The 24873-nt window shown below is 40.6% G+C and overlaps 3 protein-coding genes across 10 annotated transcripts in view; 1 reads left to right on the forward strand and 2 right to left on the reverse strand.

Moving 5' to 3' along the window:
* nhsl1b (NHS-like 1b) overlaps positions 1-6369 on the forward strand; it is a 101664-nt gene extending 95295 nt beyond the window's left edge. For 4 of the 7 annotated variants that reach the window (XM_035678427.1, XM_035678424.1, XM_035678426.1 and 1 more), the window contains 3 exons: positions 446-569; positions 2826-2864; positions 3748-6369. In XM_035678427.1, the coding sequence (XP_035534320.1) occupies positions 446-569; positions 2826-2864; positions 3748-4423 (839 nt within the window). In that variant the 3' untranslated portion in view covers positions 4424-6369. The remainder of the gene's footprint in view (positions 1-445; positions 570-2825; positions 2865-3747) is intronic. The other 3 variants (XM_035678425.1, XM_035678431.1, XM_035678430.1) reach the window with 1 other exon arrangement.
* Positions 6370-8263: 1894 nt separating this feature from the next.
* Positions 8264-12843, reverse strand: hebp2 (heme binding protein 2). Its single transcript, XM_035678963.1, has 5 exons — positions 12766-12843; positions 12341-12442; positions 11205-11340; positions 10279-10459; positions 8264-10039 (listed from the first exon to the last, which is right to left on the reverse strand). Exons 1-5 carry the CDS (start codon positions 12808-12810, stop codon positions 9856-9858), a joined length of 648 nt encoding a protein of 215 aa, XP_035534856.1. The 5' UTR covers positions 12811-12843; the 3' UTR covers positions 8264-9855.
* A 409-nt stretch (positions 12844-13252) lies between these two features.
* Positions 13253-24194, reverse strand: cmtr1 (cap methyltransferase 1). 2 transcript variants are annotated; one of them, XM_035678689.1, is made up of 24 exons: positions 23994-24194; positions 22538-22642; positions 21999-22150; positions 21715-21873; positions 21411-21503; positions 21212-21283; positions 20693-20787; positions 20409-20481; positions 20100-20298; positions 19882-20000; positions 19628-19724; positions 19298-19430; positions 17853-18032; positions 17717-17773; positions 17552-17609; positions 17398-17466; positions 17063-17194; positions 16637-16762; positions 16324-16415; positions 16169-16237; positions 15106-15153; positions 14908-15020; positions 14629-14737; positions 13253-14472 (listed from the first exon to the last, which is right to left on the reverse strand). In XM_035678689.1, exons 2-24 carry the CDS (start codon positions 22635-22637, stop codon positions 14337-14339), a joined length of 2481 nt encoding a protein of 826 aa, XP_035534582.1. In that variant the 5' UTR covers positions 22638-22642; positions 23994-24194; the 3' UTR covers positions 13253-14336. The 2 variants fall into 2 exon arrangements, with proteins under 2 accessions (XP_035534582.1, XP_035534581.1); XM_035678688.1 differs by having other exon boundaries at positions 23764-24194.
* Between the last annotated feature and the right edge of the window lie 679 nt (positions 24195-24873).

A 24873-nucleotide genomic window follows, 5' to 3' on the forward strand; every position in this document is an offset into this window, starting at 1 on the left:
AGTGTCCCAGGGGAGATGCTTTCGTGGTTGGAGGGAGAAGAGGGGAGGGGCTGCATCGTATCAGAGGGGAGGGGACAGATCTGGTAAGGGGATGAAGGGGAGGACGGGGAGAGCGTAAAGTGAGACTGCCTGCAGCGGCTCAGGCAGTCGGAGCGCAGACGTGAGCGAAGAGGTTGAGAGGAGGAGGAGGAGGAGACAAGAAGCTAAACTAGAGGAGAAGAAAGGAGAGGAGAGGAAATCTAGAGACAGAAAGAGAATGTAAGACAGTCCAACACCTCCTCCGTAGCACTTCAGATTTTATAGGCAGCCAGGTTAATTCGACGGGATGGTGGATTCATGAGTGTGTGCATGTGTGTGTGTTGTGCAGAGTACACCTGAAGAATGTGTGTTTACGCTCCTGTAACTGTGTGTGTGTGTGTCTAACTTGTATGTTCCTCTATCTCAGGTGAGGTGTTCGACTCCAGCACGGCTGAATCGTCTCCGGCCCCGTCGGCCAACGAGGAGAACATGGTGACCCCGACTCCCTCTCGGGCTCGAACCACTGAGGACCTCTTTGCCGCCATTCACAGGTACCATGATGCATTTGTCTCTTTTATGCCTGTTGTCACTTCTTTCCTCCTAATTTATTCCAGTGAGCTAGTTTATTTTTCCTCTCGTACTCTGTTATTTTGTTTTCTGTTTGTTTTTCTCTATCTGCCCCCCTTCTTTCTCTGTCAGCGTCTCATTCCCTCCTTCTCACCCCCTCATAAACCACAACATATCACCCTGAACTCCTTCTCCTCCTTCATCCTTCAACCCATAATTTTTCTTTTTCCATCTCCATCCCCCCCCTCTCATCATCCTCTCCTCTTCCTCCTCCTCCTCTTCTTGCCCTCCACCTCTCAGTCATAACTTTACCCAGCACTGTCCCATTTGCCAGCATACACATCTGTCAAATATCTGGTCTCTGGAGCCTCCCAGCCCAGGAGTGTCTTTTTCTGTTTCCAGTCAGTGAGGGGACTGATTCAGGAAGCAAGACGAGTTAGTAGTGAAATGTTTATCGAGGCATCTCTGTTAGCGCTGGTCACATTAGCGTTGCTTATTCTCAGCAGGAGAAAAAAGACGGTTGCTTCATCCATTATTTAAATACTCAACACCCTCTGGTCCTAATCTAGGTTAGAGGCCACCAGAGAGATTTCACTCTCTCTCTCTCTTGCTCTGCGGTCTCCGACATATATTGCATACGTGCTCCCGTGCTTCAAAGGCAGCACACACATAAATTTCTCATGGAGCGCGCCAGTTTGTGTTTCACAGTCACGTGCGGTGGCCGTCTGAGTTCTCTTGAGCATCACAGGATTTTATTTCACGGGACTTTATTTCTGCTGGCAACAGATTGTCGATGTATTTATGGTGCAGACGTGACGTGTGCAAGTGCGATTTATTGTGTAGTTTAATTAGACGTGAAGATTGTGTAAGCATGTGTGTGTAAACCTTGCAATGGAACTGTTTGTTTACCACTGCTCTCCTCCTCCTTCTCCTCCTCCTCCTCCTCCTCCTCCATCATTGCACCTCTTTATTATAGAACATATACAATCATTTCACATATTTTTGATAAGTGGGAAGTGATATGGGACTCCTCATGGTGATGTAAAAATGAGAGGACGACTGTGAAGAAAAAAAGAAATTAACTCATGTAATTACATGCACAAATTCATGAATTAATCTGCCAAAAGTGGGGCGTCATATCTGTAATAAATGTTAAGTTGGATACATTATTTTGAAGTTTCAAGAGATGGGGAGGTAGTGTTTTAAATTTAAAAACATGGGGCGCCCAGGTAGCTCACCTGGTTGAGCTGGCGTCCCATGTGTCCTTGCTGTAGTGGCTGTATGTTTGAGCCATTGGCTGTGTGTCATCCCCTCTCTCTCTTCCTTTCCTGTCCATCTTAAACTGTCTTATATAATAAAAAGGGCAATGTTGAACTATTTAATAAAATTGTTAAAATCTATATATTTTGTATTTTTGACTGCGACTTTCTAGCCCCAATGCTGTCAAACTGTTCCTTCTCCACCACTCTGACACATTTCCTCTCCTCTTCTCACCTGTCCAATACTTTGGTTTGTCATTTCCCTTCCTACATTCACAGTTTTATCCTGCTCTCCCTCTGGGAGAATGAAAACATTGAATGAAATGCCTTCACAGCTGCAGCACAAAATATGACTGGTCTGGAGGAGATCCTCCAAACCAAGTGTAATACAGCCAAGAGAAAGAAATCGATCAAGTACTCCGAGACAGGTCTTAAATTGCAGCCTTGTTTACCTCTATAACTGACATCGCTATCACTGCCTCTCCAGTGTGGCTGTATGTTTGTGAATTTAATAAACCATGAGTTCAGTATGGAGCCGTCGTGGTTGACTGAATTCAGGTGCGAGTGTATGCACGTGTGAATGTGTGTGAGAAGTCTTACGTAACGCTGAAGGGCTAATGTGGCGAGGGAGCTCACAGGGGACGACGCTGGATGGAGGTTGAATTTAGGGCACCGACACATATTTTGCAGTTCTTTCTGAAACAGAAAGCAGACTTGAGATTCTCTCACAAAGCATTTGTCTCCTCTAGTTCCCCCTCTCATTTGACCTTCATTCAAGTATATTCTCTACAGGTTATTTGTCCTTTATGGTAGAATTTCCTTCTGTAGATCTAATCTGAGGATTAAGGATTTTGTCTCACTGCATCCTTCACTGCTCCCTTTACTTTTAGCATCAAATCGCTTCTCCTTATCACAGAATCTGTATTTTCCATGCCTTTAATCATTTGTCTCCCCTCTCCCCCCCTCTCCATCCTTGTGCAGAGGGGGCATGCAGTGGGTGGGTGCATCCTTTCTAGAGAGGTGCGAAGTGGCAAGTAGCCCCTTCCTTTAATTAGCAAACCTTGTTTGTGCCATCGCGGCGATGCTACCTTTGGATTAGCAACAGTAATCTCACAATGCAACCCCCCCTGGACCTCAGATTAGATTAGTTTCCCTGCTGCCCTTAATCCCTGTATTCTGCCAGTTGCAGCTTCATTGCTATGCTTTGGTGCAGGAGTTATAGACAGTGTAGGCTGAGTGGTGCAACCACTCTAATACCCCCTGCTGAGAGGAGGCTGAATTGTCCTGGTGTGATTAAAACTGCTTTGGGCACTTTTCCCAGTTTGTGTTTTTGATTAATTTCATTGTGCCGCGTCTGAGCTTTCCTGCAGAGTTGCAGCGTCTGCAGCTTCTCTTGTAAAAACTCATTGGATTTCTTTAACAAAAGTGTAGAACTCTACTTCCTGTTTCTCTCCCTTTTCTTTTTTTTTTGAGCATCCACGCCACTCAGTGCTCCTTGTTGTTTTACTGATTTGTGCTGTGACGCATGATTGCTGGGGGCAGAGCTGACATATGGCAAATTTGGGACAAAGATTTGAGGCGTGTAGGCCAAGTATTTTAAGTGCAATCTTTTTTCTTTTTGACAACACAGAAACATTCAGTCTACCAAAGGCTGCTTTCTGCCCAGTTATATGAAATCACATATACTGCAGCCTTATTTTAATCTGAATTATTGGACTTAATATCATTGTTTCCTGAGAAAGCTGCCCCCAACTCTTGCATTTCTTCTTCTTGCTCTTCTATCAGTTCGATGTTTAATGTCCCTTCAATTATTTTACAAATTAATTAACCTGCTTGCTCTCAACTCACTCTGCAGAATTTCTACAAGCACGTCATTAATCCAGTTATCCACCTCTCACCCTAGGTCAAAGCGCAAGGTCCTGGGTCGCAGGGAGTCTGACGATGACAAGTCCCGGGCTGGCAGCCACCCACAGTCTCCGCCCGTCACCCCAACAGCCGTATCGCCAGGGACAGTGTCCTCCTTACCCCGCCAGAGTGGCTCCATCCAGCGCAACCTACGCAAGTCCTCCACCAGCAGCGACACCTTCAAGGCCCTGCTCCTGAAGAAGGGCAGCCGTTCAGAGACCAGCTTCAGGATGTCTGCCACCGAGATGCTTCGCTCCACGGACCCTCGCTTCCAGAGAACACGCTCTGAGTCAGAGTTGGACACCCCTGCTGCTTCCCCATCCTCACCCACAGCACCACACAGCCCCATAACCTCCCCGGGCCGTGGTAAGAGGGCAACAGATGAGTGGAACCGCTATGAGACATTTTCTCTGTCCTCACCAACTTCATCGTCCTTTTCAATGAGTGGGTTAAAGTATGGGCGCTCACGCACGCCGCCCTCTGCTGCCAGCAGCAAGTACAACGCACGCAGTCGAATCCTCAGCAGTCCAATGACAGTAATCTGTGAGCGTGAGGGGGAGCTGGCTGAGAGTGAGTATGGAGACACTTCAGAAAGTCTGTCTGGGCCAGCGATCCAGACTCTCCCGGGGCTCAAAGACTCCAATGGCACTTTATCTGAAGAGAGCAGAAGTTAAAGAGCAAGGCAGCCCCTTAGATACAGGGAGCTGAACTCACTCATCATAAACAGCTAGGGGGGCAGGAAGAGGAGCCAATAGAAGGCCCTCTAGAGACACCTTCCTAAGCCCCACCCCCTCAGCATTGCCTCTGAGGGAGTGGACATGGTCGGGTCCTGATGTGAGATCAGAGGTCGCCCCATCATGGACCGGGCTGAACTTAGCCTGAAGTGGAGAACTGGTTCTGCTGCAGCTTTTCAAGATCTCATGATTCTCACTCTTTCCTTCGTTTGGTGATTCACCCTTTATGTTAAAAGAATAGTGTTTCTTTTATGCCTGGTGTTCTTAGTTTGTTTTCCATTTGTTTTGCTGGTTTTTTTTTTTTTTACTTTATCTTGTCCTTAACACGCAGGAACCCTTTAGTTTCTTTGAATGACAAGGTTAAGATGGCAAACTAAGGTGAATTGAAGGAATTGAAAAGTCACAAGTTGTTTGCTTACCTTTGCTGCTGTGGTGCTATGTAGCTAGGCAGTTGGAGTGGAACGTAAAAGGCGCGTTGAATGCTCGCCTTGTAATTCTTCTCAGCTTCTGCGTCTCTACTGTTGGCTCTGGAAAGTGTTTGAGAGTACCAATGGGTCGCAAGTGTTGGCTTCAAACAGCCCACATTGTGGAAAGAACTCGAGGACAGCTCCACGGTACAACTTCAGCTACGGTTATCGACAGGTTTTGCTTTCTGCTCTTAGGTCAGCGGCTTAGTTTGCAGAGCTGGTGTGTTCAGTGGGCCAGAGGAAGTGCAGAGGGCTCAGTGCTGCCACCTAGTGATGGACAGGAAGTGAACAACAGTTGGGTGCTCAACCAAAACTGCAAATTTACTTTATTAAAAAGGCTCATAAAACCTCTTTTAGTGAATTTTAGTTTGGAGATTTTGCACTGTGCATAGTTGTTTTTCTTTGTTTGTGACTTAAAAAGTATGTTTTAAAGATTGTTTTAATAAACAACTGATGTCATGACTTGTGTTTGGGAGTTAAGTATGAATCTATAGATGTAAAGCCAGAAATGACATTAGAAGAAAACATAATTTTACTGACTGGGTCTTTTTAGTGATCATGTTGGTTACCAAAGAGCTGATAAATGAATCTGGACGTGAACACAATCTGAGAGTGTGAGCGCTTGTCTGACACCCATGCATTTGGTCCAGCTGTCGCTAATTTTGCTGAGACCTACTAGAACCTATTAGGGCTTAAATGATTTCTATAATGCTGTTGACCCTTCTGCTAAGTTTTTCCTTCTGCAGTTATATATGGTTGTGTATGTAAATACATAGAGAAAGGAGTTTTAAATCACATTTTGACTTATTTTCAAAGACTTTGTACATTTTTAGAGCCCTGTGTTTGCTGGAAGGGAGTGGTTTCCTTTTTTTTTTGTAGAGTATTTATTTTCACATAGCAGGGCTGCAGTATCTTGTCACGATCAGAGTCAACCGGCAAGGTGATGGAGGCACAGGGAAAGGTTAGTCCAAAGGCCACATTTACTACGCTGATCCCATTTATTTCTTTTAAAAAGGTGCTTCAAAGTTAGAAAAATGCAATAATGTCAATGTTTATGCTTAAGCCTTCTACTGCCCTTAATCTTGAGTCATGCAAATCTAACGCTGGTGCTCACAGCTGAGTAAATGTGGTCTCTTTAGAGTCATAAACTGAGGTGACAGGCGTGAGACTTCATAACCTCCTAACAGCCATAACACCCTGTGGTTTAATCACCTGTGACCAAAGTGTGTCTCCCAGCTCCCGCCCGGTCATGATTGAGCACTTGGGGCCCCGACTTGTCTCGTGACAGGAAACTTCTCAATTGCAGAGAGCTCGTGAAAAGACGGGAGGACAGACGAAGTCGTGAAGTAGTGGGAGTGGAGCTGAAGGCAGGCTGCTAACGCTCTTGTGTATGTCTGTGTAATAAAAAACAAGGTGATATTTAAAGAGCAGGTTTCTGTGTCATTTCTGTGTGTGTGTGTGTGTGTGTGTGTGTGTGTGTGATTCACAGCCATCTGCCAGCCCAGCACCCCCAAATCACCGCCTCATTAGGGCGGTCGCCATGGTACCCACACTCGTCCGTCATCTGGAAAGCTCCGGAGGCCATCGTTTACCCCCTCCTCCCCTCTGGGTCATCACTTATGTCTCCTTCTGGACATCCTATTAGGACACACACTGAATCACAAGCTCAGCCCATAATAGACCTTTCCACTGACTTCAGAGCAGTGTTGAAACACCCTGACTGTCAGTTCGAGGTTCACGTCTTAAGGCTGCAACCTTTCAACATTCCCCGCAGCTCCTTGCTTCCTTTTCGATGCATCGGCACGTCGACCGCTCGTTCACAAGGGCACAGAAATACTGACCACGTCTTAGTATTTACAATGAAGTCCCTCCAGCAGAGTCACCTGCCCTCTGACGCTGCACAGATGACATTGCGTCCATCTGGCTGTCAGACAGAAATCAATGCACACTCCTCCCGGCCATAATCACACTATTGACACTTGAATTCTTCCCCTCTTCCCTTATACTGAAGACTATATGTTATAGTACCCTTATGACCCCTCAGATTTATCTTAAGGAGGCACTGCCGTACTACTAACAGGTTAGGGGAACCACTGACTTGATGCATGCATCAAGGTTGAACATTCCCTGTTTGCTCAGTATAGATTATCTCTCTTGAGTAAGTGTCAAGTCCCTTGACACTTACTTCTTGTAAGAAAATAAATCAACTATTTTGTTGATTGTTTTTTCGAGCTAAAAATGCCAGAAAGCTTCTCAAATCTGAGCATGTTTGTCATATGATAGTAAATCATTTAGATCTGTTGGTCGGACAGAACAAGCCATTTAAAGACAAGACTTAAACACTTTGGACAACATTCACATTTGCCAGCCAAGTAAATTTTTACATAGATGAACACACCTACTGACACCTGGGACGCTTAATGTGCAGTATTGGATGTGGGAAAAACTGGAACCTTGATAAAATCAAATAAACATACTTGGATGTTGTCAGCTCACAGTGACCTTGACCTTTGACCACCAAAATCTAGTCAGTTCATCTCTGAGTTAAAGTGGACGTTGGTGCCAAATTTGAAGAAATTCACTCCAGGCGTTGCTGAGATATCGCGTTCACAAGAATTGGACAGACGGACAGACAACCCAGAAACATAATGCCTCCAGCCACAGCGACGGCCGGAGCGGAGGCATAAAAATGTGTTCATTAGTTTCTTCCAGTTTATCTCCATCACCAGAAAATGAGTTTTGTCATGGAAGTATTTTTACTTGTCCTCCACTTCTACTGTATCCTGACTCGAGGTTTCCACCAAGCTCTGGGGGGGTTAGATAACATTAAACTACACAGAACAAAAACAGTGAGCCTCATTATACATTTCCTATCCGCAGCAATGTTTCACCTCACTGAACACAGGCGATGAGATCGATACGACTGGTGTACAACAGACGGACTCTGTGTGTGTGTGCGCAGAGGATAAAAAAAGACGTTATTTCTGCTGAGTGTCTGAACATGATAGTGGGAACAATTCTACCACAAATAAAATGAATGACTCAGCAGACATGAACCTGACGATGAGAAGGTGAAGGAGGAGGAAGCTCGGTGTGAACCGTGGCGAGGATTTAATCTGTCTGATAAAGGAAAAAAGGTCACGATCATCAGAGTGTGGAGGACGGTCTGAACTGTATCAACTGCAGATAAAAAAATGCAGTGAAGCTTTCTGTGGTTTGTCAACTACATTAAAAAAAACATCACGAACCAGAGGACAAAAAACATAATTACACAGTGAAGATGGAGGTAATAAATTATTAGAATACTCAATCATTTGATGCTGAGTTATATTTATTATTGATGAGATAATTTTACATTCTTAAACATCATTTAAAAAAAAAAAAGGGTATGAAATATATCCCATTAATCATTTATCAGTGCAGTGTCATCAAGTACCATGTAAAACCCCTTCTTCTGGATTAAAAACACAATTTCTAGTACATCATGAGCTCTAAATATGAGGATCAACATGATTTAATGTATAAAAAGTGGTAAACTCATAAAAGATATAAGGCATAATGTTAATGTTAGCTTGTAAGTGTCACTCTTTGCTAATATCCAACACACAGCAAGCACCAGAAATGTTACTAAATCTGAGTTTAAAGCACACAAGCAGGAAAACCACACACTTATTAATTCATCAGAGGGGTGTTTTGTTGTTTTTTTTGCTGAGACGTGAGTGATGCAGGTATGACTGGTCCAGATTTACAGTGACTCAGTCCTTCATCATTACGAGTGTGATAGCAGTGAGTGACGGTAAATCAGGTCTGAGCTCAGATAAACTGAGACTTCCCAACATTTTGTCAGGCAGGAGTCACCTTCACAACACGACTACTTACTAACAAGAGGAAAAAATCTGCAGGTGAACTACAGAGTTAAAGGATCAGTTCACAGTTTTTCCAAGTTCATCTTAAAAACAATAATAGCATATCAACTTCTACATTGAAAGTGTTATTTGTCCTGCAAAGAAGTCCCTTCCTACGGTGATTCCCATGTAATCCACAGTTCTCTAAAATAATCTAAGGCTTATTAAGTGGATTTCTTTATAAATTATTTTCTTACACAAAAGTCTTGTGTTGTGTTTTCATGAACAGTCTGTCCTTGGTGAGCAGCCGTAACACAAAGAAGGAATTTTGTACTCAACTAACTGTATTAGAGCCTCATATTGGCTTTGGCTCAACTTTAGAAAGAATCTTTACACAGAATGAGGACTGTGGATTTTGTCCCACATCTTACTGTAAAATCATCGATAAGTACTGCTTTAAAACATGGACTTTATTTCTTCATCCTGCACACAGTCTTTTTTATATGAAGGTTTAGGTGAAAACAAATACAGAATTATCACATTATTGAAATTTAAGGTATTTTCTTTACGTTTAAGTATCACTGAATAAGTAGAAATTATTAATGCACGTAATGCAAGAGCTGAGGATTAGTGTATTTTCAATTATTATTATTATTTTCATTAATAATAAAGTGAGGAGGCACTTGAGGTTTCTGTAACAAGATGCATCAAAAGAAAGAAAATGTTTCCTGACTACTTGGCTCCACCTGCTGGCAATATTGGCCCACTGTATCCAGTTTGTTAATGGTGACCTCTTGTAATCATTCTCAGGACTTTCAGTGAGTCTATAATTCAGTAACTTTCAAAGGAAATAAATAAAAAAAGACAAATGTTGGTTGTTAGTGCGACCTTTTAAACTTCCCATTTCATCCATCACACTTTTATAATTACAATGTTTATTTCCCTTTGGACGTTGATAAGTAATGTCAGACAGAGTGTTATCAAGAGATCATATAAACTTTTTTTCTTAGTGAATATTTAAAGTTATCATGGGCTGAGTGCTGCGTGACCTTTAAACTTCCTACTCCGGCTGCTGCTTGAGGACCCAGACCTCGTTCCTGCGGTTGGTCAGTTTGAATGGACTGTCATAGCCGGCTGCGTAGAACGGCTTGTCGACGTATTGGACTCCGTCTCTTTGCAGGCTTTCCAGAAGTTTCAGGAGCTCTTCACGCTTCATTTTCTCATTGGAGAAACCACCATATGTCCTGGAAGACGATTAAGTGTTGCTTATCAGGAATTTAAAGTCTTTATTTAATTTAATTTAATCAGTTCTGAACTTTTTTTTAATTTGGTATCAGTTAGAACTAAAAAGGAGAAAGTAAAAAGAGAATATTTGCAGGATTCATTTTGAGTATCAACTTGAAATAGGAGTTAATTTTATTATAATAGTATAATATTATATATATTAATATTATAATCAGTTGGTGCTGACATCGAACTCTACCTGACATAAGCTGTGAACTCCTTCCTGTTCTCCACAAACACCTCCGGGTCGCTTGGCTCCGGTGGATTGTCCTGATGCTCCTCTGGGATGTAGAAGGATACAGTGAATTGAGACTCACATGCAGGGCCGGCTCCAGGGTCCACGCGGCACGACACAGGGGCCGTCATCTCCACTTTCACCTCTGAGGAACAAGGAAATATATATTTAGAAAAAAGCCCACATCTGACAAGCAGCTTCTGTAGGTCCATATATTACATTTCCCAAACAAACCCTCAGTTGCCAGCTGGTGAATCAAATCTTCAGTATCTAAAGATACCTGAACAGATGGTGGACATACAACCACAATGTGTGGCAGATGTGGAGGATTAAACACCAGGTTTACAGATCACTCTGTCCTCACTCTGCAGACCTCAGTAGTCAACAGCACAAACAATATATATTCTCATAAATAATGCTGCTGTAAACTGCTGAGTAAGACAAAGGCAGTGGTGCCGTTACAAACTGCTGAGCAAGAACTAAAGTGCACTTTTTTCTTTGACTCTTTGCATATATTCATCAACTCCCTCGTATTCACACCAATTCATTCTGCAACTTTTGAATTTTATTATCTTCACTGGCTGCATTTAATCATGTTTCATTTAATTTGGTGACGTTTTTGGCTTTACATTAAGTTTGTTAACACAAAAAAACACCTCTGAACAAAAGAGAGACAAAAACCTTTCACCCTACATCCATGTGTCACTCTAGGTAGGGCCAATTCATTGAAATATTATCGATATCATGAGTGCAATATCCAAATAGAAGCTGTCAGACAAAGCCATATTATAATGAGGTACTGTAGTGCTTCAGAGATACCCTGACCTATAAAAACATGTTTGTTTGGTACAGACTCCAAAAAAAAAGGCATAACATCTGATGAAACTTACTGTTGTGATTGTTGCCTTGAATGTAGTTAAAGAGCCTGCGGAAGCCAGTGTTCATGGCAGCATCCCACTGCATCCCACTCAGAGTCGTGCTCACCCAGTTAGTGGCATGATAGGTGCGAATCTCATAGTCTTGTTCCTGTAAAACATACATACATACATACATAATAAATTAATCTGTGGATCAATACAATTTTATAAACTAGTGAAAAATGCTCCTGTTGCAAAATATTCTGTGAACTGATCAGCTGTAATGTCACTACTAGTCTTTAAAATACAGTATACCAAACATTATGACCCCACAGTATTTAGATAAGTCACATATTTTAATGGTTCTTACTACAAATGATTACACCATAGTGTTTATATGGCACAGGTCACACATTTGTGTCTCTAAATTGTTTTATTGTCTTATTATCAGCATCTGTAGCACTTTGAATTACATTAACCTGTATGAAAGGTGCTTTACAAATAAAGATATGAGATATTTAGAAAGCTGTTACCACTAGTTGTGACCTCATAATATTAAAAGATTAAAAGACACAAACATTGTAAGGAGTGATACAACACCACACTTTTGTCGATGCTTCAATATTATTAATTTATTAATCCTCTAGCGTAACCGACGCTAACAGGTAACATATTAAAGGTGTAACACCAATAATGACATCTGCAAATGCATTGTTTCATTCGATTATCAGCCCAAAAGATACTAAATTTTAAGTTAAATAAAAAAAGAAAAGCAGCACTGGAGAAGCTGGATGCAGCCAATGTTTTCATGAGAATGTTTCTTGATAAATGGTTAATTGACTTTTTGACTGACAAATCTTTAAGACTACAGAAAACTTTGAAAATACCTATTATAAGTTCTAGTGTCCAAGGTGACGTAATCAATTGTTTTGTCCTATTATCAATTCAAAACCCTCCAAATATTCCATTTGTGAACAGAGACAAGTGACAAATAAATAAATAAAAAGTTTATTTACTTTAAGCTTATACACTGACACATTTCAGCACCAACTCAACACACACTACTCACATCTCTGGTCACATGACAGTGTGATAAACAGAACGACCAACATCAGGCCAAAGGTTTACTGTCTTTTCTTTTTACACAAAGTAATCTGGGAAACATTTACCTGTTTCTCCTCTGCAGTGAATTTAGGGTTCTGCAGTCCAGTCGAGAACAGAGCTTGTCCCACAGCTTTCAGCATGGCTGGTGTCAAAGTGCTCAAAACTGTCTGTAAAGTGAAATAATACCAAACTTAGACTGTAATACAATAATACAGCATATAATACATTGTATGCAGAGTTAGGCGATATTAATCCTGATGCTAGTTTATATAAGCAGTCACTTCAGGTCTCATGAGACTAGTTATGTATCCAAACGCATCTAAGCTTACGAAACAACTCTAGAAAGACTTATTCAGCAAAAAACTCATATTCTGCTAATTATTCACAGTCTAACGTATCTTATTTATTTAAAACAATGTTATCATCTTGTAAGTTGTAAAATAATTGAATAAAAGACAGAGGACAATGAAAGAATAACCAGTAAAGTCACCTGTTTGGTCCTTGCTGTCAGGGTGTAGAGTGCGTTTGTTTTCATAACATCGCTTCCTGTTTGCGTTATATAAAGCTGAAAGCTGATTGGCTGAGAGAGTGGGATTTCAAAGTAAGAGTCCTGATCTTTAAAGCAAACACCGCTGAGCAAATAAAGAGGTAAAAAGTTCAACTTTGGTGTTTATGTGTTTGAGCTCCATAACATTTATGGAGCACAAGATGGTTCAGGAGGCGAAATGATAAGAAATTATAAATCCAAATGACGCCTAAAAAAGTAAAAACCCTCTAATGTCCAGCCAGGTGAGGGATTATTTTTAATCAAAATAAGGATGAGAACATGAACTAGTCTCTAAATGTCTTGTAAATCTGTTTCATGTAAAATACAATTAGGTTACCATTGATTGCGTCCTGTGGGCACATTTTAGTTGACAAACAGCTTCATGTTATTATCACTCAGACTACAGTCTGAATCAAATGTCACGGGGCAGTTCAAAGTAATTTCTTGGAAGAGCATTTCCAATTTATTTACTACATTATCAATATTTACATCAAAAGGATTTATGGCTAACTTTACAAGAAAAAAATAACTCATTTTGCAATATTTAATAAACACAAAGTCCAGGCGATAATGAGGCACAATCACAAAGACGTGTCAGAGTAGAAACAAACCTAAAACCTAACAGGACACCAATCAAATGTTGACACACACACACACACACAGTATGATAGTCCAGGTATTTGTGGGGAAAAACTGCTACATCTGTAACTGGCATAGATGTTAAAATGATGGTGAGGATACGTTTGTTTGTATTTAGGCTTCAGCTACAGTTTTTCAGGTTTGACAATAAGGAGCCCGTTGGTGAGAACCAGGGACGAAAGATTCTGGTCTCTATGGAGATGAAGACAGGAGCAGTTAGTGTTACGAGCAGGCGTAAGGCAAGGCAAAGCGAGTCTGTGTTTACAGATATGGATGCATAGTTTAACATTTGCAACTGGCAGATGCATCTCTCTTGTGATGTATGCACACACACACACGAGCATTGTATGGACGAGGAACTGTAAAATTTCATCTACAGGGACATGCAATCCAATGTAGAGACAGCAGCAGCATTTTGTCTCCATATTGTCCTATGAGGCGAGTCTTCTTCATTACGATTCAGAGCGAAGGGCAGTGGAAAAGGCAGAAAGACAGAGTGATTTGTCAAATGTCCGTTGCTTATACACAGTCCAAATGTCACCGCTAGAAATAGCAGCAAACAATTCATCACTTAAGCTGCAGAACTCCAGTTACAACCCGGTAGTCATTTCTCTAAGCAACATAATATAGAGGAACAGGAGGGCCCTAACAATGGTTATAAAGCAGTTTATTAATCAATTTTTAACTTGATTGATACTGTTGGTAGATGTATTTATTTGGCTGTACAGTCTTTTATGAATCCCTCTTTTCCTGTCACAATGAATATCAATTAAGACATTGTATGATAACCGTTTCTAAGGCTCTGTATCCTCCATAAGGTAGTGCATTCTGTGTCTAGGTTGTAGCTGCTGAAGCTCTGCGGCTCTGCGAGTGTTTCAGGGCTGGTAGTTCTGGTGGACGAAGGACAAAACACAATCTTTGGACAGTTTCTCAGGGTCCATCCGTGTCTGAGAATCATGGACTATCACCCCGTCCACCCACGCCCAGAAGAGCCGCTCAGAGTGGCAAACACTGAGGACAAGACAGAGAAAGGATACTGTTCATTCATCAGATCATCAAGATATCAGTGTATTAATAATTAACATGTTTAAAACACCTGAATTTACAGAACTGACTGATTCAACTGATTAAATTAAATCGATATTGGGTAGAGAAGAGAGTACATACTGGAAGGGAGCAGCAGAGTTGGGTGGCATTTCATAGGTGGACTGTTTGGTTGTTTTATTATAGAAGAACTTCATCTTGGAGTTTTTACTGTATGCCATCGTCCACGGCTCTGAGGCATGAAGAGGGAGGAGACGCGTCAGAATTTGCACATTTTATTAGTCCATGACTCTACACATACTCAAAAATGATGAGACTGTTGAGGCTTTGACACAGTTCAAACAAATTAAAGTTGTGAGAGAATATAAGTGGCATTTATTGATGATGAGCACATATACATACCATTTACAGTTTTAATGATGTACAGGCCGGTGGGAAGGAAGTGTCGGTCATCTCTGCCGGTGTAGGACAGACGTGGGACTCCTCCTGAACTCTTTGTAACCTTCATCTCGAGTCTGATTGAGTAAAAAGTAACATGTAGTAAATTACTATATGAAACATGATATTTTATAGATCATGTGACTATTAGATGGGTCATACCTGACAAAAATTTTGTCCATTTCCTCGAGCCTGTAAACCTCCTTCACTCTGTTTGGGGAAAAGATTTAACATAACTTTTAAGTTACATTCAAGACAAAAATACTCTTTACACTCTGAGTTTGTGTCGTATACGGTTTTACAACAAAAATGTTGAATTAGCGTCTATCATTCTTAAAATTATTGATGATATCTAATCATTTTCCCTCAGGAAAAAAAAACATCTATCAATATGCAATTATATTTTATTTCAAAAGTTTAACTGTGATATCACAAAATCATGCTCACATGTTCTTAAACGCAGATTTACTTCATCAATAATTGTCAGCATCGAGAGCAGTGTTTCTCAAATGGGGAACATACTCTGGAGTACTGCAAGTGGTAAGTGAGATTTATTTTTTAGGTTAATTAAAATATATTAATATAATATAATATATGTAAAATGTAAGATTGATAAACCACATTTTATATTCAATATTCTATTCAATCGTCAACTACTGTAAACTGCAGTTGCCTCCAGGATGAAAGACAAAGATCCTCAATGAAGCACAAGCCCATGTTTTTTCATTAAATTGTAAGAGAAATTTAATAAAAAGACTCAACAACAGCTTCACAACTTCACTGCCGTCTCTTAATGTTACTGCATGTTGACAAAAATAGTCCTTGAATTTATGATGGGTTCTGAAGTGTTTTTCAGTTACAAGGTTGTGTTGTATTGTAACTCTTAATACAGCAATATTTTAATTTATCAAAAATGTCAGCTGTTTTCAAATGCGGTACCTTATTAGAAAAAGTTTGAGAACCACTGATCTCAGGTCTTGTTAATGTTATATCAACTTGTTGGACGTTGGGTTTACAACTAAATCTATCTGTAAGCTTCATGTACAAACTTCCATTACATCCACCAGTGTTTCACTACACATTATACTATATGTATTAGTATATTATATTATGCAAGTGTGCTTCTCATACTGTCCACCCTTTGAGTGCTTTCAGTGAGAATAAAATCCCTGCAAATACATTACAAAGCAGCATTCAGGACAGTTAAATTCTTTTAAATTACTACCTGATAGGGTTCATGTCTGGTCTGCTGGGTTTGGCCACTGCCTTCACAAATTTCTCAGCCATCTGGATCCTGCACATACAACGGTCATTATTAAGTAAAACTATAGTAAATTAATATAAGAGTAAGAACCACTGATACAGGTGACACTGTCCTACCTTTGGTTGAAGTGCTTATCTCTTACATCAGTGCCATTCAGTATTAGTGCATCCATTACGTGAACTGCGTTGATTCTACGCTGAGCTTTGCCCTGAGAACCAAATATACTGTATTTATATATTGACCATGAGCAGCAAAAACAGATGCAATTGTTCCTTTTTTTTGTAAGCAAATAAGCAAAAGATCAAGAAAGTAGGACACAACAGAAGTACACATCATCTATTGAGATAGTGGAGCCAAGCTTAAAGAGTTTGGGATACAGGCTCCCATATTTCATCCATTAGCTTTCATCTTCCCTGCTCCTCCTCTCACCTCGCCCTTCAGCTCTTGGACAATCTCCACACTCAGAAGTGTATCTCTTGGCAGCTCTAGCTTGAAATTCTCCAGTTTCCTCCAGCGCACAGGCATCTTCCCATCCCATGTGTATATTTGAGACTTCTACACATGCCAAGGGGAAATGGAGAGAGCAGATAAACAGATTAACACAGGTTCAATCACAGGCTACCACGCTTTTAAAATGAAAAAAAAAAAAAAGGCTCTGGTTGTCGCTATCCCTCTGGATAAAAAATAGGGTGAATAGTAAAATAGCTCTATATGAGGATACTTACCTGGGTTTCACATTACTGTGTGTAATAATGCATAGATAGGAACTGCTATCTGAAATACTGAACATCTTGAAAAAGACAGTACAAAAAGAGCATTGTGCAAGTTGTGTGAAAGGTCACCCTTAAGACTCACCCCCAGAGATAGGAGGAAGATCTGCTCTCCACCTCCCACGATGCACCTGTGGTCCAGGATATGACGCAACTTCTCGAGTGTGGTGGAGTTGAGAGGTGTGAGCTTACACTGGAACGACTCCACATCTGAATTCTGAGGTGCAACAGGTGTAAAGAGAAGAGGAAAGACACACATGGAGACATTTAAACCAGCCCATTTGCAAATAAATACATATTTGTTTGAATTTTTGATTTTGAACATAAATCTCAACAGATATGGAAAATATAGTTACAGTGCACAAAGATGCTTAACACTTTTAGTTTACTTCCATTATTAACAAGCAGAAACAAACTCACCTTAACCAGTTCATAGAATTTTGACTTTGGATCCGAGGAAGCAGGAGTGACTCTGGCCTTGTCAGGGACCTGGAAATGGACATAAAATGTATTTAGAGGTAGAATGACAAAGAATAAAACTCTGTATCAACTGTATCACAGTTTCTACACTCACCCCCCAAAGTTTCAGACACTCCTTCCTAATGTCTGCTTGCCTCGTCTCTGAAAGGGTCCTAAAGAAACAAATGCAGTGCCACACAGTCAGCTGCATACATAAACACCATCACACATGACTCTACTGCAATAGAGGTAAACGCACAGTATAAGAGAGGTTACTCACGGGTCGACGACAAAGGCGTGGATCTTAGCCAAGGCCTTGATCTGGACTGCACAGAGGCTGCAGTAACACGGGTTATGTCAGTCACTCAGTTTGAAATGAAAAGATTCAGGCTGTTGTGAATATTGTGTGTCTCTACCTCTCATTGGAGTTGACCATAAACTGGTAGAAGTCGGTGTCCTCCTTAATGATCCTCTGGGGAACAACATCCGTGACGTCGGTGTCCGTGTTCCTCAGCTGGTTCAGTTTCAAGTTGACCCTGAACATGTACTCCCTGACGGCATCTGAACCAGGCTTCAGACCACGACACACTATGTACCTGCAGACGGTGTGGGATGAGCGGGGAACAGATTTACAGATTCAAGAATTTCAAAAACTGGAACCACATTCAGTCCCACTTCCTATTTATTTGCTCATTTATGTCTCCACTGAAGCTAAATGAACCAGTAAAACATGGGATCCAATGATGTGTTGAAGACCAAGGGTCAAATGTACCTCCATGTCATATCACATGGCCATGTGGCAAACTCAGAAGTTATCAGTTCTGTTCTTTTTTATTAGTTATATGTAGGTTAACACAGGGTCTGCGATACAATGAAATGTCTTGGACGAGAAAAACAGGTCAGCTCAGCAGTAAGAGCACTAGTGGCAATCACAGCACAAGTGAGACAAATACAATATAAATATATGAGTGTGTGTAAAAGTTAATACAGAACTACTGCACATTGGTTATGTCTAACAGCAGCAGTCATTTGTAGTGCATTTTGCAGACAGCAAGTAAACAGATAAGCGATATATTAAGCGATAATATTTACGTTTATAAGTTGAGATGCCTGATGGCCCGGTGGTAAAATATATCCTTAAGTCTGGCAGTACGTGCAGCCATGCTCCTGTATTCACTGCCAGACGGTGACAAAAAGAAAAGCCTACTGAGTCTTTATGTTGCTGCCGCTTTGTTTTTCCAATCAGCACTAAAACTGTGTGTGTTGTGATCTATTACTTGTTTCAGTTCTTTTGCAGTTTTGCTGAAATTATTTGCAGCTTCTGTCCCATTAGCTACTAAGAAGAATGATTGATATCAGAGAACGTGGAGATTACTTACGTTATGTAACAAAACTTGTGGGTTTTGTCATCTTGCTGCTACTTGGTGTAGCCAATAAAGGTCATAACATGAGATTTAAAACCTTAATATAGCAGCAAACAGCTATTTACTATGTAAAGATAAAGTGGATGGTGTGGATGTGTGTCTCTCTGCATGTGTTTATAACCCAGCCTGTCTGTGCTTTGTTGACAAAACTGGTCTGGCCATGCATGCATGTTAATGCATCGGAGTCCCTCTGTGTACGAGCGAGTACAGTGACTGAAACAGCTGTTTTTCTCATCTACATATGTGAATTAAGGATTTATTTAGACCAAACCAGAGTTGGTGATTGTTGGAACAGTGGAAAGACTAACAGATAATTTTTTGATGAGTTTTATTTTGTCTCTGTCCACTTTGAAGTTACTATGTTACGATGATATAAGAGGTAAAACTACAGTTTTTGTCTTTGGAGTAGGATAATGCTGTCAGACACATACACCCACCTCTCAGAGTTGGCAGGCCTGCTGGTGACAGGTTTGAAGAGAGATATCCTGTCGAAGCAGAGGTAGAGCAGGTAGACCAAACCCACACTGAAGCGAGTGAAGAGGTCAAACGTCTTACAGACGAAGTGACCACCTGGAAAAGACAAAAAGTACCACAATCCTTTAGCCTGAACCCAGATACAAACACAGATACATGGGTGAGTACAAGAACATGAATATCCTGTAGGTAACACTAAACAGAAATGTTTTCATTGGTTTCATAGAGTTTTTAGGAAATTTAGAAACACCAGGAGCTCGATGAGATGGGTTACTGTACATGTATACACATACCTGTCCTGAGTGTAGAGAGGGCCGTGAGGAACTGACAGAGCATTAGCTGCTTGCTCAGGATCTCCTGGATGTTTTCCTGGCCTTCTACAGAGAAACCCTACCGGAGGCAGAGACCAGAGTTATCAGTCTGTCAGAGTCTGTGACCTCAGCTTCTGTTTGATATGTAAATGTTAGATTTTTTTGCATGCTCTGAAGCAGAGCTGTAGCTACAAATACTCTGAACTAGAAAGAAAGAAATTTTGAAATAGTCTCACCCCATCTGCCATGAGGAAGTGCAGCCCTCTTTTTTCTGTACTTTCCAGGACAAAGTTTCTGAAGGCAGTAATGTTTTCCGGCCGAGTGATGTCGCCGTCCCCATCCACCCCTCCCTCACCTGGGACACACAAAGGTCAAGTTTTCACTGAATCATTCATCACCTGAGACATAACCAGTTTTTGCTCTCCCCCTGTGAACGTGATGTGCATGCACGTACCATAGTAAGGCTCGAACAGCTCACTCGGCGCTGCGTAGAAATCTTCCAGTTTGAAGTCACAGGGTCCTTTCAATGTCATGCCAAACCCTTTGGCATGCCAACGTCTCCTCCACAGTATGTACTCTGAAAAGCCTCCAGGGCCCGCACAGACATCACCGAAGTACAAAAGCTCGCCCTCGCGGTCCTTTGTCAGAGGTTTCTACAAAAACAGAAAGTTTTGTCTCACCATCTGTTTATATTGGCATGTGCAGGGTGAGCCAAAAAAAAGTTCAGAGCAGCACATAACAGCTGTTACTTTGAGCAACTTACCCCTTGTGAATCCTTTGGGTTGGTGAACATACTGTCGAAGCAGTGGTCAATGTTGGCCATTTTCATAGCTGCTCTAAATACAGGAAGAACAACCCACAGAGTACTCATTAATCCATGTGAAAATTAAAAAGTTATCTGGTATTAACTACTAGGATTGGAATACATTCCCCATATGAAAATGGTACTAAAATCTTGATTAAAAGAATAAAAGTTTTCAGTAAAGTTTTTCAAAAGGCAAAAATGAAACATATTTTCTATTTATTAATGAATACCTAAAGACTCACCTGTTGAGGAAAATACCTCCTCTGATTGTCTCGTAAGGGTTAGAGCGTGTCCGTGCTCTCCTCATCTCCTCGCCTTCCAGGTTATCAAATACAGTCTGAACATCAAACAGACACAGTGGTTACACAACTCAGGGATATTACAGTATTCTGATTTGGGTCCATCCAGCATAGATTTCAATCTACAGAATTTAACACACAGAAAAGTGAATTAATATCCTATATTCACTACAACACAGTGAAAAAAAGGCTCCCAAAATGCAAAAATTACACCTACATATCCTAAACCTCCTCTCCTGGTTTATGTCTAACATTCACACCAGACCAAAGAAGGACTAACATTAAGTCAACACTCAGATGCAACATTCACAGGGACAATTAAGTCTTTCTTCAGGGTATTAACCTTCTACCAAACTGCCACCTCTGTTTCCTGAACATTTGATAAATACTGCGGAGGTATTTAAATATAGATTGTAAAACAAAACAAAAAGAGATTCAAATAAAACAGAAGTTATAACTCACCTTGCACCTTAGAAGAGTGTGTAAGAGGTCTTCAGTGCAAAACTCTGTCTCATCCTCAATCTTAAGTTTTCTCTGCAAGCAGCCAAAAACAAAACTTTAAAAACAAAATGTATACAAATGAGGGAGTATGCAGAGTACGCCTGAATGAACATTGTGTATGATATATATCTATGTGAGCGTCTCAAGTGTTTGTATTTACCTGTCCCAGACTCATCCAGTCCCTTAGCTCATCTGCATCCGGGGTCTCTGTGGTGCTTTCTGGGAACCAGTCTACCTTCTCTACAGCACTGGGCTGAACAGACAAACAGAAAGAGACAAACAAAGGGAGACAGGAGATGGGAAACAACAGATTATGTCAACAAATCATCATGATGTATACATACAAAATGTGGAAAAAACTATTGACATTTCAATAATAGACATATAATTCATATAATTTATATAAAACCATCACAACTCAAACCACTGAAAACATTATTCTGTGATTATTTACTGCTGTGTACCTCTGGTTCATCGCGCCAGTCGACATTGAGCTCCCCCTGAAAGCCCTGCAGTGTGAGACCGAGACCTCTTCTGCCTCGCTGAGTAGAGGCCTCCACGATCTCTTTGCGTCCCTGGCCAAACTTCCCCAGACCTTCACCCTCACGGAAGCCCATCTTGGCCTAAGACGTAAGAGGAAAGAGAGAATAATGGAGTTAGGAAAATACAATAGAAAACTTTCTTCTGAATGCAAAATAAACTAAATATAACTAAATATGTAGAGTTAATGCAGGTTTCAATACATTACCATGAGTTTCTGAGACACACTGTTGTACAAAGAGAAACTGGAGGAGGTCTGTGAGGCGTCATTCTCTTGGTCATCAAAGGACGATACGGAGGGCCTGGAGAATCCTGGTCTGACATCCTCCTGGTCACTGAGGGAGTCATTTTGACTAGAGTCTAGACAGGAGAAAACCACAGGTATAAACACTGTTGTCACAATGATGGCGCCGTGTGAGTGGCAGCTAGTTACAGCAGCTCTGAACTTTCTTCCCTCTTTTTAGTGTTTTTATAGTGTTTTAGTGTACTTTTTAATTACTTGCTGCTGTGACGAGTTGTGTGATGAATAAAGTATAACCTAACCTAACCTAACCTAAACCATTAATGTAGGAACAGGAGCAGGCAGAGACACCAAAGCAAACAAACAGCCTGACATTTTTTAGACCAACAACAAAGTATGAAAGTGACTTACAATATTTACTCTGGCAATAAAAACACCAGATTGTTATCTTAACTCTTGCGTTGTTATCCAGACATTGTGTGGAGGGTGAATATGAATACATCTACCTTGTCTGGATAACTGTGACTCTTCGTCTGAGCTGCTGTCATCACGGCGCCTCTTTGTCCCCTGCAGCGGCGACGACGCCGCTTCGGCTCTTCTCTTCATTGTGGCTGAAACCAAGCAGAGAGGACAATAAGAATAAGATACTCTGTTTGATGGATGAGGTGCAACAGAGGATATAGCAGAAAACCAAACACTGTGACACCCAACCGTGGGTTAAGGTAATTTTAAACAAAATGAAATGGAATAGAGCAGCAGAATCTACCTTCATGTACACGTCAAGAAAACAACAACAGCAAGTATGACAATCAGAATCAGAAATACTTTAATAATCCCAGGGGGAAATTATTTAAATTTTAATGATGCATGTACAAGAGGATTGTGACATATAGTGTTGAATCTTAAACAATTAGTCAGTTAACTGATTAACAGATGGACTGAAATGTATCAACTAGAATGTGAAAGCATAAAGTGCTGGTTATTTATGAAGTAAAGTTTTCTGACTTTAGAAGAGAACAATGTTTCTTATTTTTCCTTATTTTGTTATTGCATTAATATGCTTTTTGAATAGTTTTACATTAGTTACATTAAAGGCTGTGACATTAAAGGTCTGACCTTTGCAAATAAATAATGATTGGATGAATTTAAAAACTGTTGAGACTGAACATAATAGTTGCAGCTCTAATGGCTGTAATGTACTGACGTACATATTTTATTACCTATGAACGAGGAATGCTCAACATTTATATGAAGACAAGAAAAACAGAGCAGAGAAGACGAAACAGGAAAAACTGATAATCTGTCCTTTCCACAGTGACCACCAAAACAGTGGATACGTCCTTTATTATTCTGCTCTCAACTCTTTAATATTTTGTCTAAACTGAGCAAAGTAGGAAAAGTGCAAACATGCTTTGCTCTTTGCTGTTTTCTGGGGACGAAATAAAAGTAATTTGGGGAATTTGAGAAACCCAAAACATGTATATTTAGATCTTAGGTGACTGTAATATAATTTTCTGTTGTGCTATCAGTAGAAGCAGCAACATGTTATTATTATTATTATTATTATTATTATTATTATCAACGAGTCTTCACACTAACGCACATATAAACAGCTCACTTTATCTCCAGCTGACGTTAACTGAGACTCGTGTTTCGATCCTCCACGTTGGCAGAAGTTCACAATCACAAAGTAACAATCTGAACACGAATCTCCACAAATGTAATCGGTTACCTCTGTGGTTATTGTAGTCAGCAGCAGACAACTATCCCCGCTTGGTAAAGTCGGCCCATGCCACTCTCCAGTCTCTACTTGTGCGGGTACAAACACAGCTACAGTGCACAGGTCTGGCTGGTGGATGTCAGTGTGGGTGTTTTCGGTGTTTTCGGTGTTTTCTGTGAAACGAAACTGCGCAGCTGTAGCAGCATTAGCTGTTAGCCTGCTACTTGTTTTTTTTTTTTTACCAGCTCGGAGGGAAAACGTCACTCCTCTGCGTCGAGACAGCAGCGACAAAGCGTTGGATCCGCATATGTTTGGAGGTTCCTCGGTCAGATTTTTATTTGTATTTATAGTATTTATTTATTTTTAAACACTTTTGTAATAAATCCTGTTTTACATTAGCCCGCGGTCTGGGTTCAGGGGGTCCTTTGTTTTCTGACGACACACAGTGGTGACGCACCGACTGTCTGTGTCAGTGCCTGTGTGTTTTTATTTATTTATTATAAGTATTACTAAGTATTATTTATTGCTCCTTACTGACAGTGTAGAGGTTTTACTGAACCGCGAATTAAGTGTTGTATTTTATAGTGTGAGATGGAAAACTGGTTCACTTCAATAAAGTTAAATGTAAAGAATATAATCACATAAGTAGTTAATTTAACTAATACTACAGGCTAGCATTGTTGACTAATATAATCTTATTATATGTTATAACAGTTGTAGAGTAATTTTGCTCACACATGTTCTTTTATATTTACATTAAAAGTATTTTAACATTTGTAAAAACACATTTATTCTCACAAGAATGTTTATAAAATGTTTAACTCTCTGCCTCATACCTTGATCACAATGTCACATTAGATATCTAAAGGTCATGACCCATTTAACCTTTAAATCAGTGCTATCAGAAAGAAGAAGTGACGGACAGCTCAGCATGGAGCTGAAAGTTCACTGAAAGTTCATCCTAGAAGGAACTTGTTTTATCTACTTGGAGTCCCAATATCAGCAGCTTGGGCAGCAAGTGACTCGGTGTGCAGGAACCAACAGTAAATGGAGTACCTGGATACAGGTGGATATGTCCTGTAGCTATATCTCCTGTGAAGCAGCAGCAGCACCCTCTGCTGT

The sequence above is a fragment of the Morone saxatilis genome, unplaced genomic scaffold (assembly GCF_004916995.1).
Source record: "Morone saxatilis isolate NCDOM2014 unplaced genomic scaffold, NCSU_SB_2.0 Contig7, whole genome shotgun sequence".
Classification (NCBI taxonomy): Eukaryota; Metazoa; Chordata; class Actinopteri; family Moronidae; genus Morone; species Morone saxatilis.

Excerpts from the sequence above, each read along its gene's own strand:
- hebp2 (XM_035678963.1), bottom strand. The coding sequence starts at position 12,810 with ATGAAAACAAACGCACTCTACACCCTGACAGCAAGGACCAAACAG. Across the intron at positions 12,443-12,765 it reads TGACAGCAAGGACCAAACAG|ACAGTTTTGAGCACTTTGAC; the intron begins GTGACTTTACTG and ends TTCACTTTACAG. Across the intron at positions 11,341-12,340 it reads TCACTGCAGAGGAGAAACAG|GAACAAGACTATGAGATTCG; the intron begins GTAAATGTTTCC and ends TATGTTTTACAG.
- cmtr1 (XM_035678689.1), bottom strand. The coding sequence starts at position 22,637 with ATGAAGAGAAGAGCCGAAGCGGCGTCGTCGCCGCTGCAGGGGACAAAG. Across the intron at positions 19,725-19,881 it reads ACTTCCTCATGGCAGATGGG|GGTTTCTCTGTAGAAGGCCA; the intron begins GTGAGACTATTT and ends TGCCTCCGGTAG. Across the intron at positions 15,154-16,168 it reads CCAGACATGAACCCTATCAG|AGTGAAGGAGGTTTACAGGC; the intron begins GTAGTAATTTAA and ends TTCCCCAAACAG.